The sequence below is a fragment of the Balaenoptera borealis genome (assembly GCF_965194805.1).
Source record: "Balaenoptera borealis genome assembly, chromosome: 3".
Taxonomy (NCBI): Eukaryota; Metazoa; Chordata; class Mammalia; order Artiodactyla; family Balaenopteridae; genus Balaenoptera; species Balaenoptera borealis.
In genome coordinates, this window is record NC_138866.1 from 43,769,746 (window position 1) to 43,794,619 (window position 24,874).

A 24,874-nucleotide genomic window follows, 5' to 3' on the forward strand; every position below is an offset into this window, starting at 1 on the left:
TAATTTTAACATGACTGCATAATTTGGGTCAATGTGACACAGAGTTGATAGTAGAATGTAACTGGTTTCATTTTTTTTTTTAATTTTTATTTATTTATTTATTTATGGCTGTGTTGGGTCTTCGTTTCTGTGCGAGGGCTTTCTCTAGTTGTGGCAAGCGGGGGCCACTCTTCATCGCGGTGCGTGGGCCTCTCACTATCGCGGCCTCTCTCGTTGCGGAGCACAGGTTCCAGACGCGCAGGCTCAGTAATTGTGGCTCACGGGCCTAGTCGCTCCGCGGCATGTGGGACCCTCCCAGACCAGGCCTCAAACCCGTGTCCCCTGCATTGGCAGGCAGACTCTCAACCACTGCGCCACCAGGGAAGCCTGTAACTGGTTTCATTTAACTGTGATGGAAGAGGGGAAAGTATACCAGATTGAGCCAAGAACCTTGTGTTCTAGTCCCTAACTAGCTTAGTTGTGCTAGTTATACTAGATGATCCCTTAACCAACCTTTTTGGCATTAATATTCAATAAATTTGGATAAATTCTCCTAGGCCAGCAGCTTTCACATTTATTCTTTACTGTGATCCACAATAAGAAGTACATTTTATATTATGACCTAGTTCACATACATTTATAGATTTATATGTAAATGTTGTATCTATCTATATATATCATAGTATGATATATATGCTGTACATAAACCACACACACATATATGTGAACTGAAACAAAATTTCATGAAACAATAGCTACCCTTGTTACCTCTGATGCATTATAGCTTTTATTCTATTTCATTATGAAAAAGCTGGTCAATTTCCACTAAATTGACTTTATGACCCAGCCTTACTAACACCGTAACTAGGCCCAGCCCTGCACTTTGAGAGGCTGCCTCCAGATGAATACAGGTTACTGCACAGGTTAATGGTTAAAACTCTGATCACTGAAAGAAAAACATAAAAACTGTGTGGATACCAGTCCCCATATTGAAGGAATATGCTCTAATTTTAGTGAAAAATTATGACACACTAAATAGAAACAGCCACTAAGTACAAGTACTCTCTATCAGTGAACTTACCCATTTTAAGCTCTGCATAATTGAACTTTGGTTTTTCATTCTTCTATAAGCAAAACTATTTTTGAAACTTCCTCTCACCTGGTAGATTGGCTTTTAAGTCTTCAAGCAAAGGAACCTAGAATTTTGATAAATGAATCATCTTCTATTTATAAACAACCCCTTTTAAAGCTTCTGTGGCTTTTGCTAGAGTATTTTAAAAGAGCCCTTGATTTTTTTTAATATTAACTTTTAAAAGCACTGTTAATAATAAAACAATTTTAGGGAATTTCCTGGTGGTCCAATGGTTAGGACTCTGTGCTTCCACTGCAGGGGGCCCGGGTTTGATCCCTGGTCAGGGAGCTAAAGTCCCACAAACCACATGGTGCAGCCAAAAAAAATTTTTTTTAAATAAATAAAACAATTATATAATGTTTTCCTTCCACTTTCAAAACCCATTTTGGGGGGAGATACTGTAACAAGATTCTAGTCCTTGCATCTTTTACCCTGTCCTCGAATCCTCTGTGGCAGTTTTTGAGGAAAAGTCTTGGCATGCCAGATATTACAGGGATTTCTTGTGTCTCAGATGGTACTCAAGGATGTGTGGTAATAAATGATTCATTTAGGTTCCATCACACTATAATCCAAGGAAGAGAAAATTGGGTCTGACTTCCCAAGCATTGTTCCCTTTGTGGCTTTAATCACACATACTTTTGCATATAAGTGACAACCACAGGTATTAAGGGTATTTCCAATGGTTCAACCATTAGGGAATATTTTATTTATATGAGAGAAATCTCCAAAGATTTTCTTTAAAAGGTTACATTATAAAATAACTCCTCAGATAACATTTCTTTTTTTAAAAAAATATTTATTTATTTACTTTTTATTTTTGGCTGCGTTGGGTCTTAGTTGCAACGCAGCTAAGTATGCGGGATCTTCGTTGCAGCGCGTGGGCTCTTCATTGTGGCACGGGTTTCTCTCTAGTTGTGGTGCGCGGGCTTTTCTCTAGTTGTGGCACATGGGCTTCTCTCTAGCTGTGGCTCATGTGCTCAGTAGTTGAGGCTTAAGGGCTTAGTTGCCCTGTGGCATGTGGGATCTTAGTTCCCCGACCAGGGATCAAACCTGCATCCCCTGCATTGGGAGGCGGATTCTTAACCACTGGACTACCAGGGAAGTCCCCAGATAACATTTCTAAAATAGAAGATGGTTATGGTTTGTTTGCATATTTTAAAAAACAGGATGTAATCTTCATTTATTAGTTTATAATATATAATGAATTTACCAATATAAAAATTATAATTCACCTATGTTACCCCCCCATACTACTTGTACAGATTTATAACAGATTCTAAACAATTAACATTCTGAATAGGTTAGAACTTCGATTGGGCTTATTTCTATTTATCTTTTATTAGACATTTATTTAACATTAACCTCATCTAATGGTAATTATGTACGAAAAGACCTGCAACTACTTAGGTGCTCTGTGAAGTTGGATCACATGGATGGGAACATGGTCCAATTATTTGCCTTTGTATTCGATCTATATCTTGAAACTTTCTCAACCTTATCAACTTTTTAAAATCATCACAATATCTGTGCTATTGAAAACTAACCCTCAATAACACTTGGGATCGGTGGAAAAGATCCAGATAACTCTATTTACAGGGCAATAATTTCAGGCTCTCTGTTTACAGTTTTGTAACCTCTACCTGTCTCTCCCATCTTTTTCTTTTTGCGATATGACATAAGCTAATCTTTCCAGGATATACAAATATATGTTAACATTGTTGAAGAGCAGTCAGAGTTTTTTTTCAGAAAAATCCCTTCCTCAAGATATATTCCTACTAGTTTACCTTCCGATATCCAGGTAAGCACATCGTGCTATTTCTGAGGCTTGTTTTATACCGTCCACGCTGATCCAAATCAAACAGACCTTTAGAGGGTACTGACAATGACGTCTTCATTGAATATGATCGCGGCTAAAGCTTTAGCTCCCTGTTTGCTCTGTAATGCTGTGCCAAGATCTTGGCCTTTAGATGTTTCCAGAATCCCTGGAAACATTACTTATTTGTTTGTGAGTATAAGCCTTAGAATGGGTTTGCATTCACAACAAAATATGAGGATGAACAAAGCAGTGTGAATCTCTTACTGAGTTTGAATTTTTTTCTTTACCGAACCATAGGACTTGGAGCCAGTTAGAAGAACAGAATTTTAAGTAATACTCTACATTGGTGCTTTTACAAAATATACCAGAATTAAAACAGAGTAAAAGGATTTGCTGTAATAGGATCCATTTTTTAAAAAAATCTTTGGTGTTAACTTTTTGTCCTGAATATTTTTAAAAGTATTAACAGTTCTAAATTCTGAGGGATATTGGTAGGAACTATGAAAAAGGACTCACACTGTTTAACTTTCAAGATATAAATTAAAAAACTACTCTTCACATCCTAATCTGATGACTTAAAGAAATCAGCAGGGTATCATACAATAATCCTAACACTCAAAATGGCTTTATTTAAGTATAATAAAGGCTAAACATCATGGTTCTGTCATTAGAAAGGACTACGAATACAGGCAGAAATAACATTTCACAATTTCTATTAGGAGACTTCAAAATAGGACGCTAGTCATTGATTCACTTCTATTTTGGCTGCATTTTGAGTCATAGAACAAAAGCATTAAAAAAAAAAAAAAAGGATCCTTTGAAAAAACAAAGAGAAGAGGAAAGTCAATAGCAAGAAGCAAGCATACCTCCATCAGCGGGAACAGGGCTGGGGAGGTTTGTTAGGGAACATGGAAGCCACAATCTCCCTCTCCACTCACTCTGTGGTGTGTGCCAGCCTCGGTGCCGGGCAGGAGGGCACCACAGCATGTGGAGAGGCAGACAGTTTTGCTGGCTCCCACTTGCTCCTCAGGCCAAAGTCCAGGCAGAAGTTGGCCTTGCAGGGTTCCTGTCATCCTGCCAACCCACGGCACTCCAGGGACACTGCTAGGAGAATGCTAGCCAAATCCCGCAGAAGTCACCTCCTTCACATTCTCTTCCATGTCGGGGGTTAGACTAAAGGATACCCCTTCTGTCAGATTTTATGGTGTTTGTGTACTAGCCAAGGAGAAGTAAGAGAAAGAAAAGGAAAGCAACTTGTTTAACCTCACACAGTAGAAAGGAAAGAATTCTTCAAAGTAGTTGATCTGGGAATGAAGCCCAACATCCCAAAACCTCAGCTCAGTTTGCTCTTTTTTCATTCACTGCTGGTTTTTGGAAATTTAAATGATTATGATCCTGTCTACTGTGGGCCATCATATCATTGCTTTCTCAAACAGAGAGTGGTCCAAAGCCACTGATGCACAAATACAGAATAATCTATGCACCATCAGACAACAGTCAATATGCAAAGCATATTCAGGCATATATGTAGTACCACATTATAGACACATTTAAAATGCAGATATTTTCAAAAAGAGGCCCTCATTTTCCATTCCTAAGGCCATAAATAGGAAATATTACTCCAACACCAGATGTGTATGTAGATGCTGAAGTGAATATTTACATATTATTCCATATACAATATGTAGATGTTCAAAACCAATATGATCATCTCACATACGCATGTAACCTCTTTTCTGAAATAATAAAGACAATGCGTTTCCAGGGAACGCACATATGAGTCTTATTGTACTCTTTTTAAAGAAAAGTGGAAATCATAATCTTATATAATTCTTTCAAATGGATCAACTTAGACAATTTATCAATGCTTCCTTAAATTTTTACACCACACTGCACTCCAACAGGTTTTTGTTTTAAGGTAAACCAGGTTTTTGGTTCTTCCCTGTGGAGAAGTTACTTTCAAGTCAGTGAAAGTTCTTGGCCCATGATTAAAAGTCTTTGCCAATTAGTACTCAACAACTTCAATTCATTTTTTTCTGGTTCAAGATGAGTAGGAGCCTAATAAGGCTGTGATAAAAGGGCAAAAGGCACTGAGAGCCAAAAGCGGATTAATGAGCTCCTCCATTTATTTGTCTTCCTAACAGCTGAACTGTTACAACTATTGACACTCTTCAAAAGGTTCCGCTCTGAACCCCGTCCAGGCACTGCAGGCTCCAATGGACATCTTCAAATCCAGAGAATGGAGGGGCAAGAGCTTCCCCTGTGTGATGCCAAAACCAACAAAGCCCCATGGATCAGGTAATGAAACTTCAGCTTTTCCCCCTTTGAGATTTATTTACTGGCAGCTGACAAGGGGCAAATTCAGCTCGAATTGTGCAGTCAAGGCCCTGTCAAGCTTTTAGAGGCACCCTTGTCTTGAAGCACCTTCATGACTGGCATTTCACTCAAAAGCCCTCGGCACTGGTCCTTAACAGCTTATGACATCACAAAGGACACTCCAGACAGATGCCTACATGGCATCCTGCAGCATTTTAAAAGAGAATTAGTGGTTTTAATTATGGTCGTAGTATGAAAGGGAACCATGCAAGCTCCACAGGAGACCTTTGATCAGACCCTTTTGCTAGTACAATGCCACGGAACTGTGACTATTCCTGGTAAGGGGCCTTTTCTTGCTGAATGACTCACCAGTGATCTTTGAATGCAGACAAGCTTCTAGCCCTCCCTCTTCATTAGTGAGCATTTCTATACAGGGGCCTATATAGTTCTTGGAGTCTAGGAGCTATACAATTGGGGGGAAAAGAATCCCTACAGATTCAGGCCTCTACTTAGGAAGTGCTGAAGGACTCTGAGTGACTTTATTCATTAAAACAGGTTGCTATTAATTAACTGTCATAATAAAATAAAGAACTATTATTTGAATTTCTTACTATGTTCTCTTTAGTAATATGTATAAAAGATGCTTGTAACAGAAATGAATTTATTGAACCACTTCCCCACACCCCCCGAGCCCCTGCCCTTTTTTTTTTTTTTTTTTTTTTTTTTGGCATTTTTGGCAGCAGGAAGCCTACTAATTATTGGGCCCAGATTTATGAGCCCAAATAGAAGTAAAACATGAATATAAAATTAATTAAGGAAAGACAAAATCCTTTTTACTTGCCAATCAGTTTAAGCAACTGAAAAAAAAGCAAACAACAATTAGCTTAATTTTTTAGTGATTTCAGAGAATGATCTAAGACAATAAAACCCCAACCTTTTCAAAATATCATTTGGTTGGTATTTAGTTTGAAGTGTGAGATTATGTAACAACCCCAGCTACTCAAAAAACAAAAAACAAAAACAAAAAACCAGTATTCTAACTTGAAGCATAACAAGATTCATTCTTAAAAAAAAAATGATTTCACTTCTCGGAAACAAAGAATGTCTTTGGTATGGTATTAATGTTTTAAGAATTTAATTTCAATACCAATCCCAATAAGCAGGGCCCTTAAGATTCATGGTCAATATTTTAAGTATATGAAAACAGTTCATTCTCTTCTAGAATCTAATCAAGCGACTCATTCGGTGAAAGACTGTGGAAGTAGGAAGATTTTTCAAAATATTCTCGCTGAAATGCTAATTCAGTAACATGGGCTAAATATAATTTGCATAAATAGCACATCTCAGTCTCTAACCGCGCCCCCCCTCCGAAACAGTACGGCTGCACCATGTACTTATATCTGGGAGATGACTTAGGCTTCCATTTTTTTATGCTGTTTCTTTTCTTGGATGAAAAACTTTGAGATTTTGGAATTTTGGAAGCCAAACGCCAAGCAGGTTTTTCACAGTTTGCTGTCTCAGCCATTTTTCATATTTCTCAGACTTTGCAGTTCTTTCCTTAGGTGTTTTAGAGCAACTGAAATATCGGCCAGCTGTGGATCATTCTGGGCCTTCTGAGTGTAGAGACGGAAGTGTCTGATGGTTTCAGATAACAAGACTTCAGGGTCTGCACCTCTTTCCCGAAGGCGCAGCATCCGTTCACAGGCGATGGCATAGTTCTTATGCCAGTTCACTGGGTGTTCCTTTCGTAAATAGACAATCTCCTTATAAAGCTGGAAGACAGCAAAAATGTTGGTATTCCATTGTTATCCCTTGACTTTTTTTTAAAAAAAAAACCAGAAAACACAGAGAAATTAACACAAGAAACAAAAATCCAAGCAGCCTACGGTAAAAATCTAATTGTTGCTAGGCCATGCAGAAAATGCAAGGATGTTACTATAATTATTACAGTAGCAGGAGGCAAATGTGCTTCATCTAAAACTGCTTCTGGGGTTTTTTGGATGTTGCAGAGGGAACCTAAGACACACTGTGTCAGGACAAAATGCTCTTCCTCCAGAAAGACGTTCTGAGAAAGGGATTTAGTTCTAATTCATGGAAAGCCATTTACTCAACAGGCAGAAAGGTTGAAACTCTAAATTTAGCTATTGGAGAAAAAAATAGCTTTCTTTAGAAAACTGCATGGAAAAAGAACTTGAAGAAATTTAAATTTTGCCCCTCATTTTTACATAAATTTCTCTCTATATTATAAACAACAGTAATAACAATAGCGACAATAAAACACATCAAACAAATCCAACATCAAACAGACTGGGCGTAATAGAATTTAAGAGACATCCTTAAAGTGAGACATTGAAAATCTTCACAGTGTCCTAAAATTACAATTTTCATAGTTAAAACTTTGCCCACAGGAATTCAGAACTTTGTTTTCCAGTATCAGAGATAGTATTAATTGGATAGAGTTAGAATCTTTAATATTGAGTTTTCCAGAGGAAAAACATCAAAATTTAACAAATAAACCAAGAAGTAGATGCAGATCTACAAAACAGAATATTATACTTGCTTATTTGGGAATTTCACAGCCTTCTCGGGGATTATCAAATTGGAGTCAGATCCACAGGCACTTGAGTTAACCAGTAGCCTCCATGAGAGCACAGGACAAGCAACGATGCTTTCTCCAGCGACAAGGGCTTTTTGAATTAGAACTATACTCATTACATCATCCAGTTGAAAGGGACCCAATTATATTATCTATTTCCCCAACCCCTACTCCAGAGCAGACAAATGCCTACCTAATCTATTTCAAAACAACATCCCCATGAAAAAGTTCCCGATCCGTATTTGATATGTCATTTTGATACTTAATACCCCTCAGTCCTCAAGCTGCCTTTTAAAGCTATTTTCCCCTTAGTTCTCTTCACTCCATAAAATAGGAGAGTCACCTCGCACGTTCATAGACATCAAAGCTATTAAGTCAGCCTCCTACCCGTTTATTTTCTTAGTAAAATATTCAAAGCTTCTCTACCTTTCCTCATAGTTTTTTGGGTTTTTTTCCCTATCCGTTGCTCCTCTTCCCAAGCCTCCCTCTGATGAGGGACATCTGTAAAATGCATGTCAGGCTGCCCGGAACAAAGCAGGTGCTCAGGGTCTTTTCTTTCCCAAGTTTTCAAAATCCTGATAAGGTTCTGGAGCGCAAGACAGATGCTAGCACTTCATTTCCCAATGGGTCAAGAGAATAAGAGGCACGCTCATGACCTCCCTGCTTCAGTCTTCAGACATCAGAACAACTACGCTACCCTTTTCTAGAACATCGACTCATTCTGGATGGCCCGTTAGGCCACATGTGCTGTATCTTAAGAAGCTAAGAGTCATTTCTCATCATGTGGAATTACATTTCCCCCTCTAGGCGTGTATCACTGTGACATTAGTGTTAGTGGAACGTATTCTGTCTTGGCGGGAAATCTTCAATGTATCAGATGTATTCCTAAAGATAACAAAGATCATTCTTGCTCTCCCACTATACCTGAACTTAATGTTCTGTATAAGCTATTGAGCAGGATAATGTAAATAATAACAAAAATATCTTTTATACCTAACAAGAATGTTCTTGAAACACCTGTACTAGGGGCTGATTTGTGTTGACCCATGGAGTATTTGGCCTCATTTGTCTTGCAAATGATGTCACACATCTGAAGACGTATGTGAAGGAGATACCTATAGACTGCTACAGACTTGTGTTCACTGAACAGAGTAATGCTAACAGGCCCAAAGGGACAATAAATCCATGAATTAGCTTCAGTAGTGGCCTAACAACTGACCATGGAACAGATCACTGATGAGAACATAAAATATTAGTAAGTCTCAGATTTCTCCCAACTAAATACTACTTGTTTTTCACAGAATCACAGGGTATTAGAGATGAACCAGATATGACCAGGATATGAGAGATAATCTATAAAGTTTACAGTCCACTTTTTTTTTTTAAAGAAAAAATAGAGGTCTGGAAAGGTTAACTGGCTCACAGTTGACAGTGAATGGTGGAGCAGGCCTTGAACCTAGACCTCCTGACTGCCAGACAGAACTCCAGCATGCCGCTTCCTATAACTAGTCCCTGGCTGTCCTTGAGTGGGCACCTAGGAGGTTTCCGCCTTTGTCCCTGTGGTTCCGTCCTTATGGACTGTCCGCCCTCCCCCACTTTCTCGCTACCCTGCCCCACATCTGCCTGGCCAGTTCCTTCTGATCTTTCAAGATGACACTGCAGTGACATCTCCTCTAGAAGCCTTCCCTCCCTTCCTCACCAGCCCCTCCCCAGAAGGCTGTACTCATATGCTGCTCTCTGCTCCCACCGCACCTCTGCAAACCTCTCGTAACTCTCACGACTGAATTAACTGAGGACCTTATCTTCCATCTCTCTCTCTAGCTTGTGCCTCTTTGACAGCAGGGAATATTCCTGATTGTCTCCATCACAGTATTTGGTACAGACTGGGTGCTCCATAAATGCTCTGTGAGTGAATGAATAAATGAATAAACAGTGGACCAATGAGCACAAAATTGAGGAGTAAAATCTGTCATACTAATTGGACACCATGCAATTTTGACTCAGCACCAAACAAATGTCCTGGCTGAGTAGATCTACAGCAGCCCAGAGACAGCAGAAATACCTCCTCACTTGCTTAGACATACAGCTCCTGGGCTCTGTTCTTATTGGCCTTCGCCAGGATGTCTATTTCCTACACAGCAGGCTCCAAGACTATCTCTGAAGGTGATGAAGAGCCCAGTGCTATAAATCACAGAAAAGCAGGGACTTGTTAACATAGTGCTACAGCAAAGCAAGCCTCTACTCTGTACTCCCCTTGCCATCACAGAGGACCAGCTAGCTAAGCAAGAGCCTCAGTGTGGCTGGATGTGAAGGCTGTTTGGTTTCCTGGGGCCACATCAGAAGACAGAGCCACTCTCCATGACCCTTTATCTCTCTCATAAAATCCCAACCAGGGCTTCCCTGGTGGCGCAGTGGTTAAGAATCCGCCTGCCAATGCAGGGGACATGGGTTCAAGCCCTGGTTCAGGAAGATCCCACATGCCACGGAGCAACTAAGCCCGTGTGTCACAACTACTAAGCCTGTGCTCTAGAGCCCATGAGCCACAACTACTGAGCCCGCGTGCCACAACTACTGAAGCCCGCGTGCCCTAGAGCCCGTGCTCCGCAACAAGAGAAGCCACCACAATGAGAAGCCTGTGCACTGCAACGAAGAGCAGCCCCTGCTCGCCGCAACTAGAGAAAGCCTGTGCACAGCAACGAAGACCCAACACAGCCAAAAATGAATAAATAAAAATAAATAAATTAATTAAAAAAAAAAAAAGAAATCCCAACCAGCCATGGCCCGATCATTTCAAGTGTAGCCAGGATCATGATTTTGCATAGAGGGCAATCCATCAGAACTTGTTTCTTTTTTTAAATAAAGCCATCATATTAGTTTCCTATTGCTGTTGTAACTAATCACCACAAATGTAGTGGCTTAAAACAATATAAATGTATTATTGAATACTTCTAGGGGTCAAAAGTCATAAAAATCAAGGTTTTTGTAAAATCAGCAGGGCTGTGTTCCTTCTGGAGGCTCTGGAATCTTTCTTTGCCCTTTCCAGCTTCCAAAGGCTGCCTGCACTCCCCAACTTGTGGCCCCTTCCTCCATCTTCCAGGCCAGCCGTGTGGCAATCTTTTAAGTCTTTCTCTCTGACCTCTGCTTGCAATGCCACATCTCCTTCTTTGACTCTGACCTTCCTGCCTCCTTCTTCTAAGGACCCTTGTGATTAGGTTGGGCCCACCTGGAAATCCAGGATCATCTCCCCACCACAAGATCCTTAATCACATCTGCAAAGTGCCCTTTGCCATGTAAGGCCATATATTCATAGGTTCTGGAGATTAGGACATGAACTTCTTTCATTATTTTGTGGACCACAGCCATTTACTTTAGATATTATATGTGATACACATGACTATTTTTCCATTTATACTGCTTTATAATGCCAAATAAAGCTGGAAACAAAAAAGTAAAAACTCTACTGTGATACACCCTTTCTCCATCCCAAACAGTCACCACTACCCTCCCACCAAATAAATTTATATACGTTAAAAGTACAACATACGTTATACGCGTGAGTGTAGAGTTGAGCTTTCACATCTGAAGGCAAACTTGCAGTTTCTGCCAGGTTAAAGATGAAGAATGGGGTTTTCATCCTGGGAGTGGAAGGGTGTTCATGTCAATTTTACATTCAAAGCTAAATCTGCCAGACTTTTCCACTGATAAGGAACATACAAAACCATTTATTGTATTCTTTTCACTTCTCTCATATTAATAGTTTACTCTGAACCAACGGTAATCCTCCCCCGCCATCCCAAGACACTGCATTCACACCTACTGCCAAATCTTTTAGAAAAAAGCTTATGTTCATCATTCCTATTGTACATCATCTTCCTTCCAGATGTACATTTCATTATGCAAGAGCAGCTGGGAGGCGGAGACTTGCTGAGTTTGTCAGCACATCCCTGAAGGTACCCATCGTGACGGTTCATGCCACGTGTGACCAGTTCTTCAAAGATGGCTGGACTCTTTGACCACATGAGCTCATCCAAATTGTATTCAGCACACCAATTAAATCAATACCTGCCCAAATAATGACCTGCTTTCTTCTTTTATGTGATTTCTCCCCCAGCTTTCCCACATTCAATCACAGTGAGGAATTGTGGAGACATTCGGTGTATCTTTGATTAGTTCTTCAAAGCAAGTATTTGTTCCTATAACTGGGCTGATAACTTGAAATATGCAATTTTCTGACTTTTTCAAAAACACTACTGCAAAAACTGTATCTTTTTTGTAATTGTTATTTTGTCAAGAACCATTTATTAGCAGTTTTTTTTTTTTAAGATGTTTTTGATGTGGACCACTTTCAAAGTCTTTATTGCATCTGTCACAACGTTGCCCCTGCTTTATGCTTTGGCCCTTTGGCCACGAGGCATGCGGGATCCCAGCTCCCCAACCAGGGATCGAACCCGCACCCCCCGCACCGGAAGGCAAAGCCCCAACCACTGGACCGCCAGGGAAGTCCCTCTTGACAATTTTTTAAAAAACCTCTTTAAATGTATGTAAGCCCTTTACACCCTAACTCAATTCTTGGTGCAAAGCACCGTCCCTGGCCCAGAGTGGGCATCAACACATTTTTACTGGAGGAAGCACTTCATACTTGGTACCCCTGTCTGCATCACTTAGGACTTTTACATTAATATTTAGGCCAAAGTCTGTTAGTGTTAGATATTTTGAATACTTTAAAAGAATGACAGGAACCCAGAGGGTCAAGAGCGTCACCATGAAGGGTTTGTTCCACACAGGAACAACAGGAAAGTACAGCATCTAGCACATGAAGAGTCAGATCTCTTTGAACATGTCTGTCTGTTCCATTAGACTGAGCTCCTTGAGAGCAGGAACTGTGTCATATTCATATGTGTAGCTTCCATGCCTAGCACAGTGCCTGGTCTCTAGGAGGTTTTCAATAAGTGCTTAAATAATTAACGAGCACATTACACATGAGACAGGGTTGTAATTATCAACTTCTCCTCAATCAATTACACTCACTTTGGTTTAGTTGAGGTAGGAGAGCATAGGAATTAGGAATGTTCCAGAGTCAGAGAGATGCGAGTTTTGGACTCTATTGGTAGAACTATGTGGCCTTGGACAAGTAACCTCTCTACCTCCAGTTTGTTCTTTTGTAAAACGGGGATAATAATAACTTCTTCACAGGTTACTGTGAGGATGAAATGAGATTATGCGTGGGTAATGATTAGTACAATGCCTCAAACAAAATAATTGCTCGTAAGTATTATTTTTATGATCCCCACGCACCACTACTCCCCAGGTGAAAAGCGCCAGAGGCTCTTCTGCTGCATTACAGACAGACTGCAAACACACACGTGTACATTATTCACCTGGCTTGCCACATCTCTTCGTTGGCCACAGATTCCCAGGAAGATGGAGCAAACCTGCAGTTACAAGAAAACGGTAACATGTTTCTGCTAGCTACCTTTATTGCTGTGGACATGTAATTCTTGTTTTATAATCTTACAAGGCAAATAAAATAGGCTGCATCCTGAAGTACTGATAGAGACCAAAATAACAAACTTATTCTCCTAGAAAAATTTGATCATTAGGAATTTGAGGTTTTGGTAAATGTATTCTTAATCTGCATAATGAGCCCCAGTGCCTCACGGGAGCAAACTAAAGATTAGTGGGAAGAGGCTGGAGGCATTTGGGGAGCCAGCTGTTCCTAAGAACTGTCAGGTGGGCGATGGGGCAGGGGTGAGGCCTGGGTCACTCTATGGACACAGCTAAGAGCCACTGAGCTGTAAAGAGAGGGAACTCCCGGCTTGGATAAGTCATTGCTGGAGCTAGGATGCTGCTCCAAAAACACTGGCTGAACCATTTGCTGATTTTTTTTCACTTAATTAAAATTTCTTTTATTACGTATCTGTTTTGACAGAATGGAGATAATGAGTGATGCCATGTACCTGTACTGTCGTCAGCTGTTTGGAGAACAGGTGATTTTCTAACTTTTCCTCACAATGGTCACAGAGTACTTTTTTTTTTGGCTGCACCGTGCAGCTTGTGGGATCTTAATTCTCTGACCAGGGATTGAACCTGGGCCACGGCAGTGGAAGCGCTGAGTCTTAACCACGGGACTGCCAGGGAATTCCCGTCACAGAGTACTCTGATGTAGAACGACTTATCCAGCTCTCGCTGGTGCACAGCAATGTGGTCTATTTGCTCATATTGACTCAAAAAACTTTGGTACCATTTGTTCATATGATCTTGACTGTTGTTCTTGAATTATAAGCAATAATTATCTAATCTTTGAATAATTCATAATTTAAAAAATAGGCAATGGAGACACCTATCTTCAGATGGTGACTCGTCTTCCATATGGGAGAGAGTCAAGTCTAGGTAGAAATGCTTCCAGGAAGACTAATCATGCCCCGACAGACCAAGGCTGATGACAAACAACTGAAGAAAAAGTTACTCAAATCCCAGTCTTCCCTACAGAGAAGTGATCTGCCATTCTTGAAGAAAAAAAAATATGAGTTTATGCAGGTGGAAACTATCATGGGCAACAGAGTGAGTGCCTTTTAAAGCTCTGTTGCAGTTAATAAATCTCTTCCACTTTTAGGGTCTAAGCTACAGGATGGTGGACCGTGTAGCATTACAACAGCTGGAGGTGGACGGTGGCACATGTTTAACTACTGTGGTGCCCAATCAACCACCACCGCCCTTCCTCCATCTCCAAGCCTGAGGACAAGAAATACATGTTCTCCTTCTCTATTATAATACTCTGTGGGCAGCAAATAACAATATTAACTACTAATAAAAAAACACAAAATATATCAAATAATTTAAAGGCATCTCAAAACTTAGTAAGTTTTTTAGGCACACAAAATGGCTATACACTGATGAAAAACTTAACTGCTCGCCATACCTTCCATAGTCTTCAGTCCAGTTATAGATGTTTCTCGTAAGTTTAATCCATTCCTCAGGGTTGAATATAATCTCCGAAGAAACTAATTTGTCACAAGAACCCCATGGCCAAAGTGAATAGTTCTTTTTCCAGGTTGGGTCGCCTTCATGAATTCCTATGCAAACAAATGTTTCTTTTCTATTGAAAACAGAAAAATATGCATTTTTAACTTAAAGTTCTAAATGTTAAAGTATAACTCATGAAGGGTCACTTCTGACTCTTTAAACCTCGGTTACCAATAAACCATTTGTGAACACTTTGGTTTATTTAAATCTCTCCCAAATAGATTGTTTTAAATTTACATTGAGGGACTTCCCTGGTGGTGCAGTGGTTGGGAATCTGCCTGCCAACGTAGGGAACACAGGTTCGATCCCTAGTCCGGGAAGATCCCACATGCCGCAGAGCAACTAAGCCCGTGCGCCACAACTACTGAGCCTGTGCTCTACAGCCCGTGAGCCATAACTACTGAGCTTGCATGCCACAACTACTGAAGCCCACGCACCTAGAGCACGTGCTCTGCAACAAGAGAAGCCACCGCAATGAGAAGCCCGTGCACCGCAACAAAGAGTAGCCTCTGCTCGCCGCAACTAGAGAAAGCCCGTGCACAGCAACAAAGACCCAACGCAGCCAAAAATAAATAAATAAATTTTAAAAATAAATAAATTTACATTGATATTAGTGTAAAAAATGCTGTTTGGGAGGTTGAGGGGAAGCGCACAGACATAAATGATAAAACTACCTGTTTGTGACATTGTAAGAAATCACTTGGGGATAAGCACTGTTACAAGGAACGCTTCTGTGGTTCTGTCTCACGTGTAAATATACATATTATTTGATACCTTTAAAATTGTATAGGTGGAAATATGTCTTCATAGTAGTAGTAGTAGTAGTAGTACTACTACTACTACTACTACTAATCTCTCCTTCCTCAAATTTCCATTGCATTTTATTTTTAATCTCTTTTAACATTATTTTATTGAACTTGTTATCTTCATTTATAAATCTTTCTGAGAAGCCCAGAAGCATCCTGAGAATAGGCTCTCTATCTCTGAATTAATTCTAAATCCCACATAGCATGATGCACAGCTAATACACAATATTTGCTGAATAAAATTAATTAGATTTGACTAACTATTAGGATCTTCAAATCCTGCAAAAATTAGTAATAGAAATGGTTTAAATAAGCTTAGCTCAAAAACATTATAATTGACTGGTTCTATTCCAATTTTTGGTGTATACCTTAACAGCTATTACCAAGTAGAAAAAAAAAAAGGAGCATGTTAGGAGCAATTACTTGAAAGTAAAAATTTCATGAACTTTGAAACAAGACACTTCTGGCTTAGATTTTGGATTTTTTCCACCATGTATTACCTCTATGATTTTGGGGAAATTACTTAATTACCTGTGTCTGGTCTCCTCATCAGTGAAATTGGTATGAACTATCTTTCACAGCTGTTTAAGATTAAATGCACTATCTGACATAAAGTAAAACATAATAGAGTTCTGGTTCTAGGGAAGATGGAGTCATCATATTCTATTCTGTCTCTCTCACTGCACACAACTATAATTTCTGAACAGAAGACCTGGAACAACTATCTGAAGACTCTGAAAAGTAAATGGTAGAAAGAAGATTGAAGGAAGAAAGCAGAATTCTAAGTTCCACCAAATTCGCAGTGAGTTTATCCCTTTTCCCCTTCCAGGATTACCTGGCCTGGACTCAAAGAAAGCCTGAAACCCAAAGTACATACCAAGTAAGGACAGAAAGAACTCCAAGAAAAGCCCAGCCCCCTCCCTTTTTCCTAGCCCAAGGGGCAGGAAAAGGAACTTGTACGGACTGGGGAGAGCAGAGGAAATCCCCAGGATGTTTTCCCTTCTTTCCTTCCCTGGGCACCGGGCAATACTGTGCCAGCAGCAGCACAGTTACAGCAGTGGCAGCTGGGCAGGTCCCTATAGCTCTGAGGAAGGGGAACACTTCTCGCTAATCAGAGGAGCTGTGGTTCCAAAGGCTGGGAGCAAATTCCTATTACTCCTCCACTGGGTGAACTTGAAGACAGATCAAGGGAAATTATACAATTTAAACAAAGAGAAAAAATATTGAGGAAAATGTACAGAGTTTAGGCACCTGTGGGACAATATCAAAAGGTCTAACCCTGGTGTCATCAGAATCCCAGAAGGAGAAGAGAAAGAAGGTGGGGCAGAAAAAGTACTTAAAGAAATAATGTCAGGGAGCTTCCAAATTTTGTGAAAGACATAATCTTTCAGATTCGAGACACTCAGTAAATCCCAAGTAGGTTAAACTCAAAGATATTCATGCCCAGATACATCATAATCAAACTGCTGAAAACTAAAGACAAATAAAAAATCTTGAAAGCAGCCAGAGAAAAACAACACATTTTACACAAGGGAAACAATGATTTGAGTAACTGCAGATTTCTCATCAGAAACCATGCATGTCAAAAGGATATAAAATAACATTGTTAAAGTGGTGGGGAAAAAAAAGAACTATCAAGCCAGAATTCCATATCCAGAAATATCCTTCAAATATGAAGGTGAAATAAAGACATTTTCAGATACAGGAAAACTAAGAGAATTCACTAACAGTCTTGTTCTAAAAGAAATGCTAAAGGACTAATTTCAGATGAAGAGAAATGATACAAGAGGGAACTTGGAATATCAGGATTGCAGGAAGAGCAACAGATCTGGTAAATATGTGGACAAATATTTTAGATTATCTTTTCTCTTAGATTTAAAAATATATGTATGATGGTTGAAAACAAAAATTATCACACGTCTAATATATTTGACAACTCAATCAAAAGTGGGGAGGTTAAAGGAACTTATATGCCACTAAGGTTTCTACAGTTCACTTGAAGTAATAAGTAGATTGTAAAAAGTTAAGTATGTCTGTATACTGTAATTCCAAGAGCAACCAGTGAAAAAATTTACCAAGAGACATAGTAAAAATAATTTAATATGGAATACTAGAAAAAATCAAAGTATCCCAAAGAAAGCAGGAAGGGAAACAGTGGAATGAAAAACAGAGAAACAAACAGAAAACAAATAATAAAATGATAGATGTACGTCTAAAACATATCAATATTTACATTAAATGCAAATGATCTGAATACACAATGAAAACATAGACACTGTCAGAATGGATAATAAAACAAGAGCCAAATATATACTGTCTACAAGAAACCCACTTTAAATGTGACATAGGTGGTTAAAAGCAAAAGGATAAAAAGAGAAATACCATGAAAACACTAATCAAATTAAAACCAACCAAAAACCCAGAAGGATTTTTTTGTAAATATAGAAAAAGGTGCAAATGCAATTCAATGAAGAAAGAATAATGTTTTCAACAAATGATATTCATATGCAAAAAAAGACCTTTGTTCTAAGCAACCCCCTTGCAAAAATTAACTCAAAAGGGACCATTGATCTGAAATGTAAAACATAAAACTATAAAACTCTTAGAAGAAAACATGAGAGAATCTTTGAGACCTGGTATTAGGGAAAGAGTTCTTCATATGAGATCAAAAAATATGATCCATAAAAGAAAAAAATGATAATTGGATTTCATCAAAATAAAGAAACTTTTATCTGCAAAAGACACTTTGAAGAGAACAAAAAGACTGGGAGAAAATATTTATGAATCACGTATTTGACAAAGGATTTGAATCTAGAATATACACAGAACTCTCAAAACTCAATAGTAAAAAAACAAACAATCCAGTAATCCCACTCCTAGGTATGAAAACATATTTACACACAAACGTGTACATGACTGTTTATAGCAGCTCTATTCACAAATGCCCCAAACTGGAAACAACCCAAATGTCCTTCAACAGGTGGATGGATAAACTGTAGTACATCCATACAATGGAATACTACTCAGTAACGAAAAGGAATAAACTATTGATATACAACAATAACTTGTATGGATCTCAAAGGCATTATGCTAAGTGAAATATGCTGGTGTCAAAAAGTCACATACTTTATATGAGTCCATTTATATGACATTCTGGAAAAGGTAAAACTATAGGAACAGAGAATAGATCAGTGGTTGTGAGGGTTAGGGCTTTGGGGACAGTATGATGACACAGGACAGTGAAAGGGAGTTTCTGGGGTCATGAATGTGTTCTGTATCCTAACTGTTCCTACCCACTTGGCAAATTCTTACTTAGCCTTTAAGTCTCCAACATTTTATCCATACCACTATTATCAAGCTTGCCAGCTGATACTATAACTTATCTGTTTCATGTTTAAGGTACCACTTGACACCTCTCTGAAAGATTGCAACAGCAGGGATCACACCCATGCATCTGCAGCTAGTATAGGTCTTGGGACATTTTGAATACCCAATATTTATTAAATAAATACTGAATAAATGCCCCTGGGCAGAATTAATTGCTTCCTCATCCATGCTCCCAGAACACTTGGCTTATACTGTCAATTAAATCATCTATTTAGTAAACACACATTGAACATTTACTGTGTCTCACACTTTACAAGGCTTTGTTAGTATAGAGCTTATGCCATCATATTATGGCCAATTGTATTCATATCTGTGTATAGATGCAACTAGATTGTAGTCTTACTTAAATCTGGAACTGTCTCACTTTATTGCCTAATACAAACTGGTACATAGTAGGTTCAATTAATGTTTATAAGGTTGAATTAAATAAAATTCACCAAAAAATGCTGATTTGGAGATGTTGTTAACATTTTATTCCAAAATAGAACAATTAAATATTACTCTCACAGCACATTTGTACCTATCACCTTCATATTACTTCATGAGCCACAGTAAACTTCAGGCTCTGAACACCAAAAGTACCACATCATTAGGTTCTTGGTAAGGGATAGTTTAACTTTTACAAAGAATTTCTGAAGTCCCCTTTATAAGAGAATAGAAATTATGAAATAAGTTTTCTTCTTCACGCTCTGGACAATCCCAAGCTTTTCACGGACAGGAAAAATGTTCAACACTACCACTGAAGGAGTTATTTATTCTTGACCTTAACTATGAAAAATTTTATGTTCTCAAGTATAGAATTCACAATTCTCATATGTTATCTCAGCCAGCATAACTGTGGGTGTTTTTCTTATTTATAAAAATGCCTTATCCTTTAGAAAAAAATCCTTAAGCTATTTTTATATAGTGATTATTCCTGGAAAACATTTGCATTAAACTTAAAAGGGGGCCATGGTGTTGATCAGGGGGAAACTATAATTGCTTGCGATCTACCTGCAATGATTTCAAGTAGGCAGGCACATCTCCAATTTCTCTGAATTGTACTAAGATCTTATTTGCTATTCTTGCTAATCTGTCTTTATTTTTCTTTTACCCAGAACAATAACATTTATTTCTGCCTGGCCTCATTTATGCACAGATATTCAATTTAATTACAGAGATAATCTCACCGGTGACAGGGAAATAGGTGTAGAAAATTGGTCTTTTGGATGAAGCACAGCTGCTACATAAACAATTTTAGAAAAGCTTAACATTTTAGAAAAGCTATTATATGAAAAGAGTGCTTACAGTTTATTTACTTCAAGAAAATGATAAAGATTAAATGTGACCATTCCACTAGGTAATATTCCTTCCACAGGATTCCACCGGTTCCCAGGAAATTTGACGCCTGGTAAATGCTTTGCCATCTTGGGTAAATACCACTCATAAGTCATCATCTGCCAGAAAGATAAAATATGATATCATGCTTTTAATATGTTTCTTTAAAAAGAATCAACTTTATCAAGGACAATGAAAAGGTTCTACAATGTGGAGGTACTCATTAAATATAAACATAATTGAAAAGTACATACAAATGCAACTGAGGTATGTGGCACTGACTATTCTTCTAATGACTTAGACCTTAGGTTTCATGCCTTAAATTATAACTATCAGCCATCAATAAAATCAGCACCTAGTTTCACTCACCTCCATGCATTTGCCAGACTACCCAGAATGACCTCCGGTTCTCATGCCTAGAGAGTGTGTACTGAACTTTCGGAACCAGCTTAAATACCACTTCCTCTCAGATGCCCTCCCCAGGTCCCATGCTCCTACAGCACTTTGTACCTACCTCAGTTATAGCTCTTAGCCTATTCCTCACTAGACTGCAAGCTCCTACATGAAAGGGACTGTTTTCATCTCACTGCCTCTGCACCTATCACAATGCCTGGCATAGAATAGTTCCCAAACTATGTTTGCTGGACCTGAAATGCCTTTCTGATGGCCAGACTAGACAACCTAGGCAAAATACAGAGATGTGTCATTACTCTGTTCTTTCATTCATTCATTCAAAAAACAAGTATTGCTCACCTAAAATGAAGAAGATACAATCCCTGCCCTTGAGAAGCTCAATTATATAATAACCTAGGCCTCAAAATTAAAAACCCTTTGGCTAAATTATCTGAATTTATTAGTAGCTCCAAATTAATTACATATCCTTTTGATTAAAATAAATCATTAGTATCAAAATTTTTTTCTTAATTCTATACTTAATATATACTTCATTCTATACTTTTATATGTACGGATTTCTTTTTTTTTTTTTAAAGAAAAGACTCCTACTTACACCTTCAAAGCTTCATTAAGTTTGGATATCATCATTTGAGCAATTATGCTTATGTTTTACTTGTCTATACAAGTCATTTAACTAGAAGTGACAAATTAATTTTAATCTAAGTGTACATTGTAAATACTCAAAAAATACTTATTGAATTAGAGTTTATTACCCAATAGTTTCAGTTCTTGGGTATAGTAACATTAATTAAATACCCACTGTGTGCTATGGCCTTACTCTTTCTAACTTAATTCTCATAATAACCTTATTATGTGAGAATAATTAAATTATATCAGATACTGTTGATTGCCCACTCAACAGCCAATCCTTTCCAACTAACACAATCCTGGTTTTAATCAGGTAGTTCTAGTGATTCTCCTTTGCTAGTGAGTAGTTTAGGAGTGGTCATGTGACCCAATACTGGTTAGTGGGGCCCAAGCCGAGGTCTGCTGGGGGCCTCTGGGGTACATGTTACTCCCAATACAGAGAGAGAGAGAGAAAGAGAGAGAGCCCAGAAGAAGCACTTTGCATGTGACGTTTGGAACCAGGCATCCATCAGTTCAGGAGACCCGCAGAAAAGCTGCCCCAGAACACTGCCCTCATGGAACCGCTTGTATTATCAATCCTAAACCTCCTCTCTCCAGACTACTTGTCTTGTGAGATTAAAAACTCCATAGTTTAAGCTACTCGTCGTCAGGGATTTTGTTCCTTACATTCAGAAGCATCCTAACTTACTTATCTAATGATCATTTCCATTTTATAGATAAGGAAACAGAAGCTCTGAGAGGAAAAATCAATAGACCCCAGTCACACATCCAGGAAGTGAGAGGATGAGGACTTGAATTTGGGTCTAATTAACTTTGAAATCCAAGCTTCTCAATCATAGTAGCTGTCATCCCAAATAGTATTTAAAATCATAGTCTGATACCAAATTTTCAACAAATGATCTAGCTTTTGTCAGATGCTAGACTGAAGATCAAATTAATCATTTGTGTACATGATATAAATGCAAACTCTGTCTAAAAAATGTGTAATTTTCAAATTTCCCTATATTTGCAAATCTGTTTATAGTGTTCTCAAAAAATTTTAATTAGTCATTAATTGAATGAAATTTATTAAGTAAGTATTGTGCCTAATAGTTTGCTCAGTCAAACTAAATGTATTTTTTCAAGGTTAAGAATTTCTCTTTTCCTGACAACCATTCTAAAAACACCAGAGAAAGATTTGTTTAACTATTTATGGCTTAAACAATAAATCCTATAGTTTACATATATTTTTTTCAGTTCAAGAAGATTGTTTTAATAGACCTTGAAATTTTTACAAGTCCTCTCCAAAAATACTTTTGTCATAAGATCAACAAAATTTACAAATAAATTCTATAGCAGAATTGTGGTCAATAATTTCTATTTTGCATGAAATATATACCAACCTGCAGTATGACTTATTTTATAGTCAACCTAATTTATTTTAATCCCTGGATCACTGGGAAGTGTTAATTTGAATGGTTGAGTTGGCTGGATGTAAAAGAACAATTTAAAAATAAATTTACAACACAACATTGTCATGGTCTGTCATGTGAACTAGAGACCTAGGATGCTGTTTGAATCTAATATGAAACACATTAATTCTTAGAACATTCAGTTTAAAAAGGAAAGAAGCAACTCATGACTTTTCCTATTAGTTAAAATAAAGAATGTGATATATATTTTACCTAAGAGTGATCATAGAAACTGTACCCACTCAATGTTTAAAAAAAATAGTTCTTTAAAAAACATATGTTTTAAAATGATCGCTACTACTATATTCTAAGTGTATCTTTCATATACTTACTTCCTGATCCACTAATGAAATATCTGGCCTCAGTCCCTCACAATAATGCATGTAACGGAGAGAATTCCCTGGCAGATCTCCTCTGAGTAAGATAATTGCATCATGAGGCATAGAGGCTAGAAGATTCTTTGCAAACTTATCGATCACATAGTTGGTCCTTTGGTCACAAATGCTAAATAAAAGGATTACAAAATATTAAAATAGCAACACATTGTTTTAGTTTTAATAAGACTGGGCTTATTTCCTGCTCCATTCCTTTCCCATCACACAATCTACATTTAGCGCTTTAAAATATTCTAATGTATCTTCTAAGAGGATGCATATATTTGAAAAGGGAACACTATTAACTGGGGAAAAAAAAAGAAGGAACTAATTGTGCAATTGAGAAAAATCACCATACTGCTTTACTTCTGGAATTCATTATCATTTCCATAAAAAAGGGAATCAGTTAGTGGTCAATAATAAGTACTTTTTTTCCTAAAAGCATATCCAATTTCATTAAAAAGAAGTAAGGTTTCTGATTCCACTTGGAGTTTAAGGTAATTTCATGTTAATTCCATTTAGCTCAAAGGAATTTTCAGAAATGCAAAAGGAAATCTGCCAGTTTCTGGCATAAATTTGCACGTTTGTCTGACTCTCTTGCACATAGAGGTTGATCCTTTCCACCACTTCCCTGGACCAAAGACTCCCTGTGTTCCTCTCTCCCTTCTAGACTCAGAAATCACTAGAGAATGAGACCAATGAGAAGGAAGGGAAGGAATAATTTGTTGAGATGTTTACTTCTCTCCAGGCATTATTTGCCATTGCCAACAGTAGCAGTACAACTCTTTTCAATGATGAAGTGGACTTTCTAACTTCAAAGAAAAAACTGGCATGAATTCTGAGAGCTTTCCATGAAAAAAGAAAAAGAATACAAGAAAGGAAAAGCATCGAAAAACAGAACAAGCAATGTCCTTCCTGCTATCATCAGGTCCATTACATGTAATGGTACTGAAAAACACAGCCTGAAGTTGAATCACTGGGTTAGCCTCACAAAGCAAATGAATACTTCCAGGAACAAAATATTATCCTTGCCTTTGTAACTGATGCAACCATTTTCTACTGTGATTCCCTACATTGCAGGGCGATGCCTCACATTTTGCCACCCAGGAAAGTTGCTGTCTATTCCATTCACCTGGGGTAAAAAAAGAATCAAAACCAAACCACCCAGTCTGTGCAGGCATCCCTGGTGTGGAACCGGAATTGCCCTAAAGACCTGAGCCACGAGAAGACTGGGATAAAAAAGGGTGAGTGGAACTTCCCTGGTGGCACAGTGGTTAAGAATCCGCCTGCTAATGCAGGGCACACGGGTTCGAGCCCTGCTCCAGGGAGATCCCACATGCCGCGGAGCAACTAAGCCCATGTGCCACAACTACTGAAGCCCGCGCACCTAGAGCCCACGAGCTACAGCTACTGACCCTGCGGTCTAGAGCCCGCGAGCCACAGCTACTGACCCTGCGCTCTAGAGCCTGCGAGCCACAGCTACTGACCCTGCGTGCCTAGAGCCCGTGCTCCGCAACAAGAGAAGGCACCGCAATGAGAAGCCCCCGCACTGCAACGAAGAGGAGCCCCTGCTCGCCGTAACTAGAGAAAGCCCTCGTGCAGCAACGAAGACCCAGTGCAGCCAAAAACACAAA

The 24,874-nt window shown here is 38.6% G+C and overlaps 1 protein-coding gene and 1 long non-coding RNA gene across 6 annotated transcripts in view; one reads left to right on the top strand and one right to left on the bottom strand.

Moving 5' to 3' along the window:
* Window positions 1–3,536: 3,536 nt before the first annotated feature.
* The window catches only part of TMEM260 (transmembrane protein 260), a 62,356-nt gene continuing 41,018 nt past the window's right edge, over window positions 3,537–24,874 (bottom strand). For 2 of the 5 annotated variants that reach the window (XM_082386547.1, XM_082386543.1), the window contains 6 exons: window positions 23,199–23,370; window positions 20,343–20,491; window positions 14,759–14,935; window positions 13,218–13,271; window positions 11,384–11,474; window positions 3,537–7,015 (listed from right to left, as the gene is read on the bottom strand). In XM_082386547.1, coding sequence (XP_082242673.1) covers window positions 6,761–7,015; window positions 11,384–11,474; window positions 13,218–13,271; window positions 14,759–14,935; window positions 20,343–20,491; window positions 23,199–23,370 — 898 coding nt within the window. In that variant the 3' untranslated portion in view covers window positions 3,537–6,760. Of the gene's footprint in view, window positions 7,060–7,803; window positions 7,931–11,383; window positions 11,475–13,217; window positions 13,272–14,758; window positions 14,936–20,342; window positions 20,492–23,198; window positions 23,371–24,874 lie in introns of all 5 variants that reach the window. The other 3 variants (XM_082386544.1, XM_082386545.1, XM_082386546.1) reach the window with 3 other exon arrangements.
* Window positions 13,283–17,907, top strand: LOC309626236. Its single transcript, XR_014243058.1, has 2 exons — window positions 13,283–13,826; window positions 15,246–17,907. It is a non-coding gene; the product is annotated as an uncharacterized lncRNA (long non-coding RNA).